The sequence below is a fragment of the Pseudophryne corroboree genome, chromosome 11 (assembly GCF_028390025.1).
Source record: "Pseudophryne corroboree isolate aPseCor3 chromosome 11, aPseCor3.hap2, whole genome shotgun sequence".
In the NCBI taxonomy this organism is placed as follows: Eukaryota; Metazoa; Chordata; class Amphibia; order Anura; family Myobatrachidae; genus Pseudophryne; species Pseudophryne corroboree.
In genome coordinates, this window is record NC_086454.1 from 176,395,285 (window position 1) to 176,413,783 (window position 18,499).

The 18,499-nt window shown below is 46.4% G+C and overlaps 1 protein-coding gene across 1 annotated transcript in view; it reads left to right on the forward strand.

Annotated features, from left to right (window-relative positions):
- Positions 1–18,499, forward strand: part of RIN1 (Ras and Rab interactor 1) — a 109,210-nt gene that overhangs the window by 38,923 nt on the left and 51,788 nt on the right. The window contains exon 4 of the mRNA XM_063945113.1: positions 144–258. Within this exon, the coding sequence (XP_063801183.1) occupies positions 144–258 (115 nt within the window). The remainder of the gene's footprint in view (positions 1–143; positions 259–18,499) is intronic.

The following is an 18,499-nucleotide window of genomic DNA, read 5'->3' on the forward strand; positions in this document are numbered from 1 at the left end:
CATAGACTTCGCTTCATGTCACAAGGTGGCTCTACCTAAATGGGAGCTTTACCTTTATTTGGTCATTTCTTTGGAGGCAAAGGTAATTCTCAGTATGTCTTGTGACTCATAGACCTAAAGCATCCAACTATTTAATTTTGCAGACATTCCTTGTGAGAAGAGCTAACACTCGGCAGCAGCTAGTCCTCTGTGTGCGCTTATCAGATGACTGTGGACCAAGCTTCATTCATCAGTCATACATACATGATGGGCCTTCTGGTAAGCTATCACGCAAAGTTCTAAAATTGTCATATCAAAAGTGCTAGACAAGGTCATTCGCATTACTAGCCACACCTACAGTTATGTATATCAGACGGTGTAAAATGTGATTAGTCTTTTTATTATTTATTTATTAACAGTTTCTTATATAGCGCAGCATATTCAGTTGCGCTTTACAATTGGGGCAACAGTAATAGAAAAAAACTGGGTAATACAGATAGACCTAGAAGTAGGCTGGCCCTGCTCGCAAGCTTACAATCTATAGGGAAATAGGCATTGATACACAAGGATAGGTGCTACCTATTGCATAATGGTCCTGCCAGATTGCAAAGGTTCTTAATGGGCTGTATGATATGATCACCCATCAATGTTGGCCAAGGGTCTGGAGGAGTATGTGAAAGTGAAGAAAGAAAATATATGTGAAGTTTTGTGTGGACTGTACACAGAGGATGTACTTAGATAGGAGACACTGAAGGTTACATGGGTTGGCCCAACATTTGATAAGCTTGTCTGAATAAGTGAGTTTTCAGGGAACGCTTGAAGGTTTGGAGACTAGAGGTGAGTCTTATTGTGCGTAGGAGGGCATTCCACAGAGTGGGTGCATCCCGGAAAAACTCCTGTAATTTTGAGTGGCAGCAAGTAATGCGTGTGGATGAGAGATGCAGATCTTGTGCAGAGCTGAGAGGTCGCATAGGGAGATATTTTGAGATGAGCGAAGAGATGTATGAAGGCGCAGTTTGGTTAATAGCCTTGTATGTAAGTAAAAGTATTTTATACCGGTAACCAATGGTGGACTCGCAGAGCGGATCTGCAGACGATGAACGTCTGTCGAGGAAAATCAGCCTTTCAGCTGCATTCAGAATGGATTGTAGTGGTGAGAGCCTATTTTTGGGAAGACCAGTCAGAAGACTATTGCAATAATCAATACGGGAGATAATGAGTGCACGTATTAGAGTTTTTGCAGTGTCTTGTTTAAGATATAATCGTATTTTGGATATGTTTCTTAGGTGTATGTAACATGATTTTGAGACAGGTTGAATGTGGGGAACAAAGGAAAGTTTAGAGTAAAGAATCACACTTAAGGTGCATACACACAGTGAGATATTGTCTAATAACACACTAACTTTCCTTCCGATTTTCACTATATACAGGTTGAGAATCCCATATCCAAATATTCAGAAATACGGAATTTTTTGAGTGAGACTGAGATAGTGAAAACTTTGTTTTCTGTTGGCTCAATGTACACAAACTTTGTTTAATACACAAAATTATTCCAAATATTGTATTAAATGATCTTCAGGCTGTGTGTATAAGGTGTATATGAAACATAAATGGATTGTGTGTATGTACACAAACTTTGTTTAATGCACAAAGTTATTAAAAAACATATTGGCTAAAATTACCTTCAGGCTGTGTGTATAAGGTGTATATGAAACATAAATGCATTCTGTGCTTAGACTTAGGTCCCATCACCATGATATCTCATTATGTTATGCAATTATTCCAAAATACCGAAAAATCCTATATCCAAAATACCTCTGGTCCCAAGCATTTTGGATATGGGATACTCAACCTGTATTCAAAATCGGAAGGATTTATCTCACCGTGTGTACACACCTTTAGGCAGCAAGCTTGTGGGGTAGGGTTGATTGGTGAGTTATCAACAGTGATAGAGTTATCAGGTTGGAAACTCCTATTGGCCAGTTGAAATATAATTACTTCTGTTTTGGAAATTATGAGTTTGAGGTAGCAAGTGACATCCAAGATGAAATGGCAGAAAGGCATCCAGTGACACGGCCCAATACAGATGGTGACAAATCTGGGGAGGATAGGTAGATTTGAGTATCATCCGCAAACAGATGATACTAGATAATTATATGAATAAGGGAGAATAGATAAATACTGTACGCTGAATTTCGCAATAACAAAGCAGGTACCACAGCAATATAATATACAGCATAAAATATCGTCCAGTAAAGGTATGGTACAACCCAGCAATAACTTGTATATACACTAATGGGTACTACCTGCTACTAGTATATAAAAACATATAATGTATAGTCCCTGCTGTCAGTAAATAATGGCACATAATGAGATCTACCTGCTATCAATATATAATAACATATAATGGGTACTACCTGCTACCAGTATATAATAACATATAATGGGTACCATCTGCTACCAGTATATAATAACATATAATGAGTACTACCTTTTCTTTTCTTGACTAGAGGCCATAAAAATAATGGGGCAGATGTATTAACCTGGAGAAGGCATAAGGAAGTGATAAACTAGTGATAAATGCAAGGTGATAAACACACCAGCCAATAAGCTCCAATATGTAAATGATCAATTAGGAGCTGATTGGTGTATCACTTCCTTATGCCTTCTCCAGGTTAATACATCTACCCCAGTGTTACCAAATTCTTATAAAGGGAATAACAGGGAATAACTTTGTGGTGTAGAGTTGGATCTTGATCCGAGGCACCAACAGGCTAAAGCTTTGACTGTTCCCAGGATGCACTGCACTGCCTTCTCTATAGCCCCGCCTCCAGGCACTGGAGCTCAGTTTGTAAGTTGGTGCCTGCAGTGCAGGTCACTAACAGGGAGGGCTGCGCTAGGCAGCCCTAATAAGAGCTCTTTAAGAAGAAAGAAGACTTCAAGGGCCGCAGCACAGGCACTAGATGCTGTGTATGTCTTGCTGACATTCTGTGCTGCGGCTCCATCACCTCCCCCAGCGACGCTGCATACTCCCGCGCCCTGGTTGCCGGGTACTTGCAGCGGAGGCGCTCCAGTCATCAGGCACACATCACCGCTGCTGCTGTCCTGGATCGCGTGGCCGCACTTCAGGGAGGAGGTAAGAGGGTGCCCCAGGTGGGACCTGCCGAAATCGCGATCTGGTCGTGGTCCCATGAGACTGACCGTGCCGCTGGCGTGGACACTGTGGCCATGCAGGGACCCCACTATATCCACCAGGGCAGGGAGCACAGGTTGGATTTACTAAAATCCATTTATTATAGGCTCCATAGTACCCTGTCGTAAAGTCCAGTAGAGGGGATAAGGCGCTGACCTGTAGCCCCTCCCCCAGCTCCAGGCGCCATCTACAGCAGGTGTTCCCGCCCTGGAGCAACATCTCTCTCTCTCTCTCTCTCTCTCTCTCTCTCTCTCTCTCTCTCTCTCTCTCTCTCCTCACTCCCTGTTTGGGCGCAATTTCACAGAGCTGCGCTGATCCTGGGACTGCTGGGCACTGTCTTCTTTATAAAACCGCCTGTCTCATCAGCGCTGTGCATTTACAGCACACTTAAGTATTCTACATGTTGTTTACACAGCGTTAGTTAAGAACAAGTGTACTGCTATATGAATATTTAGTACAAGTATTCTGTGATATACATCCAGTGTTTACTGTGCATTGTTATATCTGTATACATACATTTCTATATGTAGTATTACTAGTCCAATGCAGTTTTATTTTTTATACTGTATGTAATAATTTCTGTATTGTGTCTGTGACTGTGTGTGCCTATAGCTACTGTGTGGATTGTATTCTGTGTATCACACATATTGCTATCACTATATTCTGTGCCCTGTGGGTCTAAGTGTGTCAGGGTCTCATATACCATATAGTGTTCCACAGGGTATACTGTTTTGTAATTTTCACTATGTGTTTCAGTCACCTCATACCACTTAAATCCTCTGTTTGTGCTCTGCAATTGCAGTCACATATCTTAGGGTTTTTTTTGTCAGGTATTGTGTTTGTCTGGCTATATTGTACTGATACGCCCTAAGGCTACATTCCTAATAATGTCTGCTACACAGGGCGGGAAATCTGCAGACGCTCCTGCATCATGCAGTGCTGACACCACGGATTTACCTGAGGAAATGATTTCTGCTGAGGGTTCAGGTACTGGGTGTTCTACACCCCCTAGTCAGCCCACAGAACCTGTGGCAGATCCACCTTGGGCTGCATTTTCAAATATGCTGACTATGCTTGTAACAAGACTTACAGTTGTGTTCATAAGTTTACATACCCTAGCAGAATTTGTGATTTTCTGGCCATTTGTCAGAGAATATGAATGATAACTCACAAACTTTTCTTTCACTCATGGTTAGTGGTTGGGTGAAGCCATTTAATGTCAAACAACTGTGTTTACCCTTTTTAAATCATAATGACAACAGAAACTACCCAAATGACAAAAGTTTACATACCCCAGTTCTTAATACCGTGTTTTGCCCTCTTTAACATCAATGACAGCTTGAAGTCTTTTGTGGTAGTTGTGGATGAGGCTCTTTATTTTCTCAGATGGTAAAGCTGCCCATTCTTCTTGGCAAAAAGCCACCAGTTCCTGTAAATTCTTGGGCTGTCTTGCATGAATTGCACGTTTGAGATCTCCCCAGAGTGGCTTAATGATATTGAGGTCAGGAGACTGAGATAGCCACTCCAGAATCTTCACTTTATTCTGCTGCAGCCAATGACAGGTCGACTTGGCCTTGTGTTTTGGATCATTGTCATGCTGGAGTGTCCAAGTACGTCCCATGCGCAGCTTCCGGGCTGATGAGTGCAAATTTCCCTCCAGTATTTTCTGATAACATGCTGCATTCATCTTGCCATCAATTTTGACCAAGTTTCCAGTGCCTTTGTAGCTCACACATCCCCAAAACATCAGCGATCCACCTCCGTGTTTCACAGTAGGAATGGTGTACCTTTCATCATAGGCCTTGTTGACTCCTCTCCAAATGTAACGTTTATGGTTGTGGGCAAAAAGTTCAATTTTGGTCTCATCACTCCGAATGACTTTGTTCCAGAAGTTTTGAGGCTTGTCTCTGTGCTGTTTGGAGTATTGTGGCATTTGCGTAGTAATGGCTTTCTTCTAGCGACTCGACCATGCAGCCCATTTTTCTTCAAATGCTTCCTTATTGTGCATCTTGAAACAACCACACCACTTTTTTCAGAGCGTCCTGTATTTCAGCTGAAGTTATTTGTGGATTTTTCTTTGCATCCCGAAAAATTTTCCTTGCATTTGTGGCTGCAATTTTTGTTGATCTACCTGACCGTGATTTGGTTTCCACAGAATCCCTCATTTTTCACTACTTAATTAGAGTTTGAACACTGCTGATTGGCATTCTCAATTGCTTGGATATCTTTTTATATCCCTTTCCTGTTTTATACAGTTCAATTACCTTTTTCCGCAGATCCTTTGACAATTCTTTTGCTTTCCCAATGACTCAGAATCCAGACACGTTAGTGCAGCACTGGATGAAAGATGCAAGGGTCTTTCAGGAGTCCAGAAACTCACTGACCTTTTATACACACACACACACACACACACACACACACACACACACACACACACACACACACACACACACACACACACACACACACACACAGATCACAGGTGAGGATGGTTACCTTTAGTAGCCATTCAAACCTGTTTGTGTCAACTTGTGTGCATGTTATCAGGCCAAAATCTCCAGGGTATGTAAACTTTTGGTCAGGGTCATTTGGGTAGTTTCTGTTGTCATTATGATTTAAAAAGAGTAAACACAGTTGTTTGACAATAAATGGCTTCACCCAACCACTAACCATGAGTGAAAGAAAAGTTTGTGAGTTATCATTCATATTCTCTGACAAATGGCCAGAAAATCACAAATTCTGCTAGGATATGTAAACTTATGAGCACAATTGTATGCCCCCTGTGGGACCTCCTGTGCCATTACAGTCGCATATTGTCCCTGTAGTTAATCCAACATGGCCGGATACTCTGTCAACCCAGTTACAGCAATTAACTCAGTCCTTGGTTAAACAAAAACCTAACCCTCGCCCTACTGGGACCAAAGAGTAATTTAAGTGGGCCATTTCTTCCTCCACAATCCACTAATATTTCAGATGATTCTTCCAATTCGGATGGTGAATATATGATCCATCAGATGCTGATACTGCTGTTTCTGATGAAGATTCTACAACACAGGTTGATGTTCCTGACCTGGTGAAGGCTATCAAGCTGATTCTTCAGAGTGATGATGAGATTGACCCTCCCGATACGTCTAAGAAACCTGATAAGTTCAAACGTCAGAAGGTTACTAAATTAGTCTTACCACTTTCTGACCATTTAGTTGACATACGTCAGGAATCCTGTTCTTCTCCAGGAAAGAAATTTTCCCTGTGTAAAAAGATGCTAGCTCGTTATACTATCTATGCGGAGTTGAGTAACAAGTGGGAATCCCCGCCACCAGTGGACTCACATGTAGCCCGTCTTGTGGTGTCATCTACTCTGCTTGTCACCACCGTCACCTCTTTGAAGGAACCGACGGATAAGCGTGTGGAGGGTTGCCTGAAGTCTATATACACTCTTACGGGTACTGTACATAGACCCACTATGGCAGCCTTTTGGGCTACAAAAGGCATTGAAGCATGGGTTCAAGCAATTGAGAAAGAGCTACCTGTGAATTTTTCTGACACTGCCAGACAATATCTGTCCTATATTACTACAGCCTCCCACTATATTCAGGAGGCGGCCTCTGATGCAGGCGTTATAGTGGCCAAGGCATCTACTACGTCTATCCTGGCTCACCGGATTCTGTGGTTACGGTCCTGGTCGGTGGACCTGTACTCTAAGAAGACCTTGGAGGTACTCCTTTTTAAGGGAGATATACTATTTGGAGATGATCTGAACAAGATTGTGACCGACTTGGCGTCGGCCAAGACTGCGTTTCTCCCAAGTACTAATCCTTCGGTTCCGAAGGCTAAGAGTACTATTTTTCGTTCCTTTCGACCTCCAGGTAAAGCAAAGGGTCAGGCGTACCCAAGACAGGCTCGCAGTTCAAAGTCCTCTAAGCCCAAACCTAAACATTCTTGAGCCGCCCGTCAGCCTGCTTCCAAACTGGACAAGCCTGCTGCATGACTGGGCGAGCCTCCCCCTGGGGGACCCCAGGGTGGGAGGCCGACTTCTGCAGTTTGCCCAGATATGGTTAAAGACCACTTCGGACGCCAGGGTGCAGGAAGTGGTCTCTCATGGGTACGCAATCTCTTTCAAGAGACATCCCCCTCGCCAGTTTTACTCAACGGTTATCCCTTTGGATCCGTTAAAAGCACAGACTCCACATTTGGTTGTCCAATCCCTCCTGGATACAGGAATGATAGTGCCGGTGCCTCTGTCTCAGAGAGGCAGGGGATACTATTCAACGCTGTTTCTAGTTCTGAAGCCGAATGGATACTCCTGACCTATACTCAACCTCAAATCTTTGAACAAATTTGTAAGGGTGTCCAAATTCCATATGGAAACTCTGCGCTCTATTGTACTGGCTATGGAACCCAAGGACTACTGTATATGGTATCCCTGGATATACAGGATGCTTACCTACACATACCTGTTGCCATGTCGCATCAGCAATATCTACGGTTTGCTATTGGCAACCTTCATTATCAGTTTACAAGCCTTGCCTTTCGGACTGACCACGGCTCCTCGATCTTCACCAAGGTCATGGCGGTCATGATGACCCTTCTCCGCTGTCAGGGTATCAGGATCCTGCCGTATCTGGACGACTTGTTGATCCAGGTGAACTCCCCAGAGGTTCTCCTCCGTCATCTGGAACTGACGGTCTAATTCCTACAAGCCCACAGGTGGCTCATCAACTGGAAGAAATCCTCACTGGTCCCTGCTCAGAGCATGGTGCACCTGGGGGCATTACTGGACACACACAACCAACGTTTGTTCTTATCTCCAGAGAAGGTCCTGAAACTTCAATCAGATGCTTCCTCTCTCGCCAAAGAGTGTCGATACACTCGGCGATGCAAGTACTAGGCCTCATGGTGTCGGCTTTCGACATGGTAGCGTACGCTCAATTTCATTCCCGCCCTCTGCAGAGGTTAATCCTTTCCAAGTGGGATGGCCTGCCTCACCGCATCAGGTCTCAAATGATCTCCTTGACTCCAGAGGCTTGCCTGTCACTGAGTTGGTGGTTACAGGACCAACAATTGAGCAGGGGTCGTCCCTTCTGGATCTCCAACTGGGTCCTCCTAACGACGGATTCCAGTCTGCGGGGTTAGGACGCGGTGTTGGAGCAACACTCTCTCCAGGGTCGGTGGACCAGGGAGGAATCTCTCCTCCGGATAAACATTCTGGAATTGCGTACAGAAAACAATGAATGAATAAATGCGCTGCTAGGTATAATGCAGCCAACTACGCAATGAGGAACCTTCACAAAAATTCCAAGAAAATAGAAGTTATAAAAGAAAATTGAATAGTGGCGCAACTACCAATAGGCCTTACATGAAATATCCTTATCAATTCCAGGTGTAATGAGTCCTGTGTTGTAAGGGTCCCGTTGTCCGTGCAACCTTTGATCCTGTGGTTAAAATCCTTAACTTGACAAACAGAAACAGATCATGGTGCAGATCAACTTTTTAGGGGACCAAAACTTTATTTACAAGGAAAACTCACAATTTATACAGATTAAAAAAGCATATCACCACTCAGGGTAAAAGTGAAGGGGGTGCTGGCGTGACTGGTATTCCAAAGTTACCCTCCCAGATGGTACAGGGGCTCCGCTCGTGGTTCCGGATACCACGAAAGCCGGATAAGGATAAATGAAGTCCAGTGTCAGGTCACCCACGGTCAGAAGAGAACACCAATTGCTCAACGCGTTTCGGACGCTCTGGTCCTTCTCAGGAGCATAAAGGTGTACAGCAAAAGAGCATGTATTTATACATAGATCTAATGACACAATAATGTCCATGTGAGCAGCTTTCTCCGCCCCAAACAGCCGGACGCATGTCCGCAACCGGAAGTGGCGTTGACCGGAAGCGGAAGTTGTGATGCGTTCCACCGCTAAGATCCGGAAGTTCACTGTGCGTTCCAAATACGGATATTCACAAACGGGAGTCCATAGAATGGTATTAGAGTTCCACACTCCCAAATCGGACATTTAGTAGTCCAAATCAGTCCAAGTAAATGTATTTCCACCTAAGATTGCGCGTGGATATCAGGGTGTGTGGTTCCGGCTCTGGCTGCACTGCACTGAGTCTCCTCAGACAGCTGTTTCGCTTTCTGGCTTCCTCAGTGAGACCTCAGGCGGCACTCATAGCCACATGGCAATGATGGAAGTGTCAAAAATTCTTCGATGGGCGGAATGCCATCTGCCAGCAATATCGGCAGTGTTCATTCCAGGGGTCCTCAACTGGGAAGCGGACTTCCTCAGTCGTCAGGACATACACGCCGGGGAGTGGAGTCTTCATCCGGAGGTCTTCCAACTGCTTGTGGACAAGTGGGGTCTACCAGACCTGATGGTGTCTCGACACAATCACAAGATTTCGGTCTTCAGAGCAAGGACAAGGGATCCTCAAGCAGCTTTCGTGGACGCACTGGCAATTCCATGGAACTTTCAGCTGCCATACATGTTTCCACCAGTGTCACTCCTGCCCAGGGTACTACGGAAGTTCAAGCAAGAAGGAGGAATACTGCTTCTAGTCGCTCCAGCGTGGCCCAGACGTCATTGGTTCTCAGACCTGCAGGTTCTCTCGATCGAGCGTCCTCTTCTACTTCCTCAACACCCAGAACTCCTCGTTCAGGGCCCTTGTGTTTACCAGGACTTGGCAAGACTGGCTTTGATGGCGTGGCTCTTGAAGTTTCACTCCTGAGGGCCAAAGGATTTTCTGAGGCAGTTATTCAAACTATGTTGAAGGCCCACAAACCAGCTTCTGCACGGATTTATTATAGGGTCTGGAATTCTTACTTCACCTGGTGTGCTGCTAAGAATTACGATGCATACAAGTTTAGTACTTCCAGACTTCTGGCTTTTTTGCAACAAGGCCTGGATTTAGGTCTTCTCCTGGCCTCCCTCAAGGTTCACATGTCTGCCTTGTCCGTGTGGTTTCAGCAAAAAAATTGTATCTATTCCTGACGTTCATACATTCACTCAGGGCGTACTATGGATTCTGCCTCCCTATGTCCCTCTTGTTGCTCCATGGGATCTGTCTGCTGTTCTTAATGCCCTTCAAGAGTCTCCATTTGAACCTCTTGAGTCTGTGGACCTTAAATGCCTTACACTTAAGGTCATTTTTCTGTTGGCTGTTGCCTCTGCTAGGAAGGTGTCAGACTTAGGCGCTTTGTCCTGTCGTCCACCCTTTCTGATTTTTCGTGACCAGGCAGTTCTTAGAACTCGCCCTGGTTATCTACGTAAGGTGGTGTCATCTTTCCACCTTAACCAAGAGATTGTGGTTCCGGCCTTCATCTCTGCTGGTTTGTCCTCCAAAGAACGGTCTTTGGATGTGGTACAGTGGGTGTAGTATGGCTGACCGGCGGTCAGGAGACCGCCGGTCAGTTTACCGACGCCGGGATCCCGGCAGCATACCGCCACCGGGATCCCGGCGGGGAGGGGCGAGTGCAGCAAGCCCCTTGCGGGCTCGCTGCGCTCGCCACGCTGCGGGCTTGGTGGCGACCTGTGGTCACCACGGGTTCTATTCCCACTCTATGGGTGTCGTGGACACCCACGAGTGGAAATAGTCCCTGTTGGTCGGCATGCCGACCATCGGGATAGTGAGCCGTCGGGATGGTGGAGGAGGTCATGTGACTGTCGGTCAGCTGACCGCTGGCCACATGAATACCACCCGGTACAGTCTCTCCATATATATGTAGATAGGACTGCCTCTATCAGGAGATCAGATTCTCTTTTTGTACTTTTTGGTTTTCACAAACGTGGCTGGCCTGCGAATAAGCAGACCTTGGCCAGATGGGATAGAATGGTGATTGCACAAGCTTATGCGCAGGCTGGACTCCCAGCTCCTGCTGCTATCAAGGCCCATTCTACTCGGTCTGTTGGACCTTCTTGGGCGGCCCGACGTGGCGCGTCCGCTGAACAATTGAGCATGGTGGCTACGTGGTCCTCAGTGAACACGTTCATCAGGTTCTATGTCTTTGATACTTTCACCTCCCAGGATGCTTCCTTTGGACGTCGGGTTCTTGTGCCCGCTACAGTACGTCCCCTCCCATGAGGAACTGCTTTAGGACATCTCCGATGTTATTCCCTGTGGAATACCAGTGTACCCCGCTGCAGAAAAGGAGAGTTATGGTAAGACTTACCATTGTTAAATCTCTTTCTGCGAGGTACACTGGTTTCCACAGGGCGCCCACACTGACGCAGTTAGCTTCTTTGGGTTTGTATGGCATTGCCCGCTAGTCCCTTCTCCTGTCGTGAGAATGTGGGTCTATGTGACTAACATCCAACGTCTCTTACCTGCTACTGCATTGGACTGGTTAACAAAACTGAGCTCCGGTGCCTGGAGGCGGGGCTATAAAGGAGGCGCTGCAGTGGATCCTGGGAACATTCAAAGCTTTAACATGTTGGTGCCTCGGATCAAGATCCAACTCTACACCCCGATGTTATTCCCTGTGGAAACCAATGTACATCCCAGAAAGAGATTTAACAATGGTAAGTCTTACCATAAATCTCCTTATGTAGTATGTCAGGTGCCTGTTTCATATGTAGGTGTCTATTCATGAAGCAGTGAAAAGAGTGGAGAAGTGAGCCTGTGGAGATGTTGCCCATGGCAACCAATCAGCTGCTCTATATAATTTCATAGTATACAAATTATAAATGTTACTTCAATGCTGATTGGTTGCCATGGGCAACTTCTCTACTGGCTCACTTCTCCACACTGCTTTATAAATATAAAGGGAAAAATGTGAGTGAATCTGACAATGGCGCCCTTCTATCTCCACATATAAGTAGATGTAATCTCAGTAATATATAAGAGAATAGATCAGCAATATACGTTCCTGTATGTAGCTTGTATCATCAGCATGTGATAGATCAATCTCCCCGTTTTCCACACAGTATTCTTCCTTTTGTTCCGTTTCCTCTCCAGATACCCATAAAATAGAGGGAATGGGCAGACAATAGTATAATACTGTTTTATTTTTTGACAAACATAAAAACTTCAATCCAATAATAAGATTAAAAAATTGACACAGGTGACAAGGAAAATCCCAGAGAATAGAGGTAATGTAATTACCGGATAGTAAGAGAACGCGTTTCAGGTCTATTCCAGCTGCTGTGAGAGGGATCATCCAGACGACTGTGGGCGAAAGTGATTACCGGTTCCAGAGAGCTGTTAACCCGGGTGGCTGCCTGAGATTGCTGTTACATCTATGCGAGTTTGAGAACTTATTCAGGTTCTCTTACTATCCGGTAATTACATTACCTCTATTCTCTGGGATTTTCCTTGTCACCTGTGTGTCAATTTTTTAATCTTATTATTGGATTGAAGTTTTTATGTTTGTCAAAAAATAAAACGGTATTATACTATTGTCTGCCCATTCCCTCTATTTTATGGGTATCTGGAGAGGAAACGGAACAAAAGGAAGAATACTGTGTGGAAAACGGGGAGATTGATCTATCACATGCTGATGATACAAGCTACATACAGGAACGTATATTGCTGATCTATTCTCTTATATATTACTGAGATTACATCTACTTATATGTGGAGATAGAAGGGCGCCATTGTCAGATTCACTCACTTTTTTCCCTTTGTATTATTTTTGGGGGTGGAGGGAACACCCCTATTGTGTTTTGGATATAGGCTGCTCCTTATTGTTTTACGCACTTACCTGGGAGCCAGGTCTTCTTGCTTTAGGATTGCTTCATAAATATACCCCATTAATCTCTAACCTCAGGGAGAGAATAGTAGGAAACACTGTGGAACTAATACGATAGTAGCCTCCTGAGACTGCTATGGTGCCCAGCGGTGAGGTAGGATCGGCTATGCTGGTCTCTATACTCTGGTGGTCCTTACTCCAGTCTTCTGTGCTTAGGCAATGGAAGCAAAGGTGCAGTGAAGTCCCATTTGTCACATATGTGCCAGAAGTCTTCTCTCTCCCACTCATACATTCCTATATGCTGTGGTGGGTAGCTCTGCTGATGTTTGGGATGAGGTTAGAAACTCTATGCAGAGTAATAGTGACTCCTATCAGCAGTATTCTGCAGACACAGTCCACATTCTGAAGCAGTAACGCTACTGTGTAGGGTAGTGAAGTGCGGGTATGGGTCGTTAGGTCGACCACACTTAGGTCGACAGTCATTAGGTCGACCACTACTGGTCGACATGCATTAGGTCGACAGGGTCACTAGGTCGACATAGTCATTAGGTTGACATGTACTAGGTCGACATGGAAAAAGGTTTTATATATATATATATATATATATATATATATATATTTTTTTTTTTAGTGATAACTGCACAATAAATTTCTCATACGTCCTAGAGGATGCTGGGGACTCCATAAGGACCATGGGGTATAGACGGGATCGGCAGGAGACATGGGCACACTATAAGACTTTAAATGGGTGTGAACTGGCTGCTCCCTCTATGCCCCTCCTCCAGACTCCAGTTAGATTCTGTGCCCAGGAGTGACTGGACACACACTAGGGGAGCTCTACTGAGTTTCTCTAAAATACTTTATTGTTAGGTTTTTTATTTTCAGAGAGACCTGCTGGCTACAGGCTCTCTGCTTCGTGGGACTGAGGGGAGAGAAGTCAGACCTACTTCTGTGAGTTAAAGGCTCTGCTTCTTAAGCTACTGGAAACCATTAGCTCCAGAGGGTTCGATCACTTGGTGCGCTTAGCTCCTTGTTCCCGGAGCCGCGCCGTCACCCCCCTCACAGAAGCCAGAAGAAAGAAGCCGGGTGAGTATATGAAGAACAGAAGACTTCAGTGACGGCAGAAGACTTCAGTAACGAAGGTACAGCGCGGCGGTCGCGCTGCGCTGCGCTCCATGCTCCCACACGCCAACGCACTCACAGGGTGCAGGGCGCTGGGGGGGAGCGCCCTGGGCAGCAAGTTACTGAGGGTCAAAACCGCTGGCAAGAGATGCATATTCGGTGCCCGGGCACCGTGTACGATACCCCCGCCAGTATAAAGCAGCGGCCGAGCTGCGCGCCATTGCTCCCACACACCAACGGCTTTGCAAGGGTGCAGGGCGCAGGGGGGGGGGGGTGCCCTGGGCAGCAATATAAACCTCTTTGTGTGTGATAAAACATGTATACAGTGCGTGGGCACTGTATACGGACCCCCGCCAGCATAAAAAAGTTATTTTAATAGAGGGGCTGAAGCGCGCCGAGAAGGGGCGGGGCTTAGCCCTCACAACAAGATTCAGCGCCATTTTCCCCATGTCCCCGCCAAAAGCATGTATATAGTGCAAATGAGGGGGGGCACAGTGTTATTATTGCTATACAGAAGTAAATATTGCACTATTTTAGATAATGGGCATGTAATCATTATTGTTGTGCATTTATCTCTGTGTGTTCCCTGTCAGATATACCCACTATAGCTTGTTAGTCAACATAGGTCGACATGCGTGAGTGCTCTTTCACAAACAGCTGTGGGGATCACTGTCGGCATCGCCGATGCCTGTTGGTACGTGATTCGGTAGATGCAGTAGCAGCAGGTCGGTAGTTGTATGCTTGTTAAAAGTAAACACTGTATGGGAGACACAGTAGTATGTGGGTGGCCCTGTCGGCACCAACTGTTCTTACTGGGTGTAAATTAACATGCTGTAACTGCCTTATACCTGTATATATATTTATATGTATGGTACGGTTCCTTGGGCCTGTAGCTCGAGCACAGACATGGTAGTATATGTGGGGAAGTGTTATTAAAATTATATATGTATACTTCCCTCGGACCCCTCGGGGTTGCAAGAATGTTATTTTGCCTGGTTACTACTCCCTGCTGTCGACGAATACTAGGTTTGCTGTTGACCATAAGGTTTCCTGCTAGATCCACAACTGGGGCATTTCAGTACATGCTCATACACATTCAGAACACATTAATGTCGCTATGGACCCGACGGTTCCGGACAATCCGCTTATATGTATGATATATATATATATATATATATATATTTCTCTGACGTCCTAAGTGGATGCTGGGACTCCGTAAGGACCATGGGGAATAGCGGCTCCGCAGGAGACTGGGCACAACTATAAAGAAAGCTTTAGACTACTGGTGTGCACTGGCTCCTCCCACTATGACCCTCCTCCAGACTTCAGTTAGAATCTTGTGCCCGGCTGAGCTGGATGCACACTAGGGGCTCTCCTGAGCTCCTAGAAAGAAGGTATATTTTAGGTTTTTTATTTTACAGTGAGATCTGCTGGCAACAGACTCACTGCAGCGAGGGACTAAGGGGAGAAGAAGCGAACCTACCTAACAGGTGGTAGTTTGGGCTTCTTAGGCTGCTGGACACCATTAGCTCCAGAGGGATCGACCGCAGGACCCGACCTTGATGTTCGTTCCCGGAGCCGCGCCGCCGTCCCCCTTACAGAGCCAGAAGCATGAAGAGGTCCGGAAAATCGGCGGCAGAAGACTTCGGTCTTCACCAAGGTAGCGCACAGCACTGCAGCTGTGCGCCATTGCTCCTCATGTACACCTCACACTCCGGTCACTGATGGGTGCTGGGCGCTGGGGGGGGGGGGGGCGCCCTGAGGGCAATATTACACACCTTGGCTGGCAGATATACACCATATATAGTCCCAGAGGCTATATAGGTGTAAATTAATACCCCTGCCAGAGTTTCAAAAACGCGGGAGAAGTCCGCCGAAAAAGGGGCGGGGCTAACTCCCTCAGCACACTGGCGCCATTTTTCCCTCACAGCTCCGCTGGAAGGAAGCTCCCTGGCTCTCCCCTGCAGTCTATAAGCTACAGAAGGGTAAAAAAGAGAGGGGGGGCACTAAATTTAGGCACAGTATATATATATATATAGCAGCTATAAGTGGATATAATTCAGTTAGTCCCTGTATTATATAGCGCTCTGGTGTGTGCTGGCATACTCTCTCTCTGTCTCCCCAAAGGGCTTTGTGGGGTCCTGTCCTCTGTCAGAGCATTCCCTGTGTGTATGCGGTGTGTCGGTACGGCTGTGTCGACATGTTTGATGAGGAGGCTTATGTGGAGGCGGAGCAAATGCCTGTAAATGTGATGTCACCCCCTGCGGGGTCGACACCTGAGTGGATGGTTCTGTGGAAGGAATTACGCGACAGTGTCGACTCCTTGCATAAAAGGTTTGACGACATACCTACTATGGGACAGCCGGCTTCTCAGCCTGTGCCTGCCCAGGCGTCTCAAAAGCCATCAGGGGCTCTAAAACGCCCGCTACCTCAGATGGCAGACACAGATGTCGACACGGATACTGACTCCAGTGTCGACGACGATGAGACTAATGTAACTTCCAATAGGGCCACACGTTACATGATTGAGGCAATGAAAAATGTGTTGCACATTTCTGATGTTACCCCCGGTACCACAAAAAAGGGTATTATGTTTGGAGTGAAAAAACTACCAGTAGCTTTTCCTCCATCTGAGGAGTTAAATGACGTGTGTGAAGAAGCGTGGGCTTCTCCTGATAAGAAACTGGTAATTTCTAGTTACTAATGGCGTACCCTTTCCCGCCAGAGGATAGGTCACGCTGGGAAATATCCCCTAGGGTAGATAAAGCGCTCACACGCTTGTCAAAGAAGGTGGCACTACCGTCTCCGGATTCGGCCGCCCTGAAGGAATCTGCTGATAGAAAGCAGGAGGCTATCCTGAAGTCTATATATACACACACAGGTGTTATACTGAGGCCAGCTATTGCGTCAGCATGGATGTGCAGTGCTGCAGCTGCGTGGTCAGATTCCCTGTCGGAAAATATTGATACCCTAGACAGGGACACTATATTGCTAACCGTAGAGCATATTAAAGACGCACTTTTATACATGAGGGATGCACAGAGGGATATTTGCCGGCTGGCATCCAAAATTAGTGCAATGTCCATTTCTGCCAGGAGAGGGTTATGGACTCGGCAGTGGACAGGTGATGCAGATTCTAAAAGGCACATGGAAGTTCTGCCTTATAAGGGTGTTGAGTTGTTCGGGGATGGTCTCTCGGACCTCGTTTCCACAGCAACAGCTGGTAAGTCTACATTTTTACCCCATGTTCCCTCACAGCCAAAGAAAGCACCGTATTATCAGGTACAGTCCTTTCGGCCCAATAGGGGCAAGCGGGTTAAGGGCGCGTCCTTTCTGCCCAGAGGCAGAGGTAGGGGGGAAAAGCTGCAGCATGCAGCCAATTCCCAGGAGCAAAAGTCCTCCCCCGCTTCCATTAAGTCCACAGCATGACGCTGGGGCTCCACAGGCGGAGCCAGGTACGGTGGGGGCCCGTCTCAAAAACTTCAGCAATCAGTGGGCTCGCCACGGGTGGATCCCTGGATCTTTCAAATAGTATCTCAGGGGTACAAGCTGGAATTCGAGACGTCTCCCCCCCGCCGTTTCCTCAAATCTGCCTTACCAACCACTCCCTCAGGCAGGGAGGCAGTGTTACAGGCAATTCACAAGCTGTATTCACAACAGGTGATAGTAAAGGTGCCCCTACTCCAACAAGGACGGGGTTACTATTCCACAATGTTTGTGGTACCGAAACCGGACGGTTCGGTGAGACCCATTTTAAATTTGAAATCCTTGAACACATATATAAAAAAATTCAAGTTCAAGATGGAATCGCTCAGGGCGATTATTGCAAGCCTGGACGAGGGGGATTGCATGGTATCACTGGACATCAAGGATGCTTACCTGCATGTCCCCATTTACCATCCTCACCAGGAGTACCTCAGCTTTGTGGTACAGGATTGTCATTACCAATTCCAGACGTTGCCGTTCGGCCTATCCACGGCTCCGAGGGTCTTTACCAAGGTAATGGCCGAAATGATGATACTCCTTCGAAAGAAGGGAGTTTTAATTATCCCGTACTTGGACGATCTCCTGATAAAGGCGAGGTCCAGGGAGCAGTTGTTGGTCGGGGTAGCACTATCTCGGGAGGTGCTACAACAGCACGGCTGGGTTCTAAATATTCCAAAGTCACAGCTGATCCCTACGACACGTCTACTGTTCCTGGGGATGGTTCTGGACACAGAACAGAAAAAAGTGTTTCTCCCGGAGGAGAAGGCCAAGGAGCTGTCATCTCTAGTCAGAGGCCTCCTAAAACCAAAACAGGTGTCGGTGCATCACTGCACGCGGATCCTGGGAAAGATGGTAGCTTCCTACGAAGCAATTCCATTCGGCAGGTTCCATGCAAGAACCTTTCAGTGGGACCTATTGGACAAGTGGTCCGGATCGCATCTTCAGATGCATCGGCTGATAACCCTGTCTCCAAGGACCAGGGTGTCTCTGCTGTGGTGGCTGCAGAGTGCTCATCTTCAAGAGGGCCGCAGATTCGG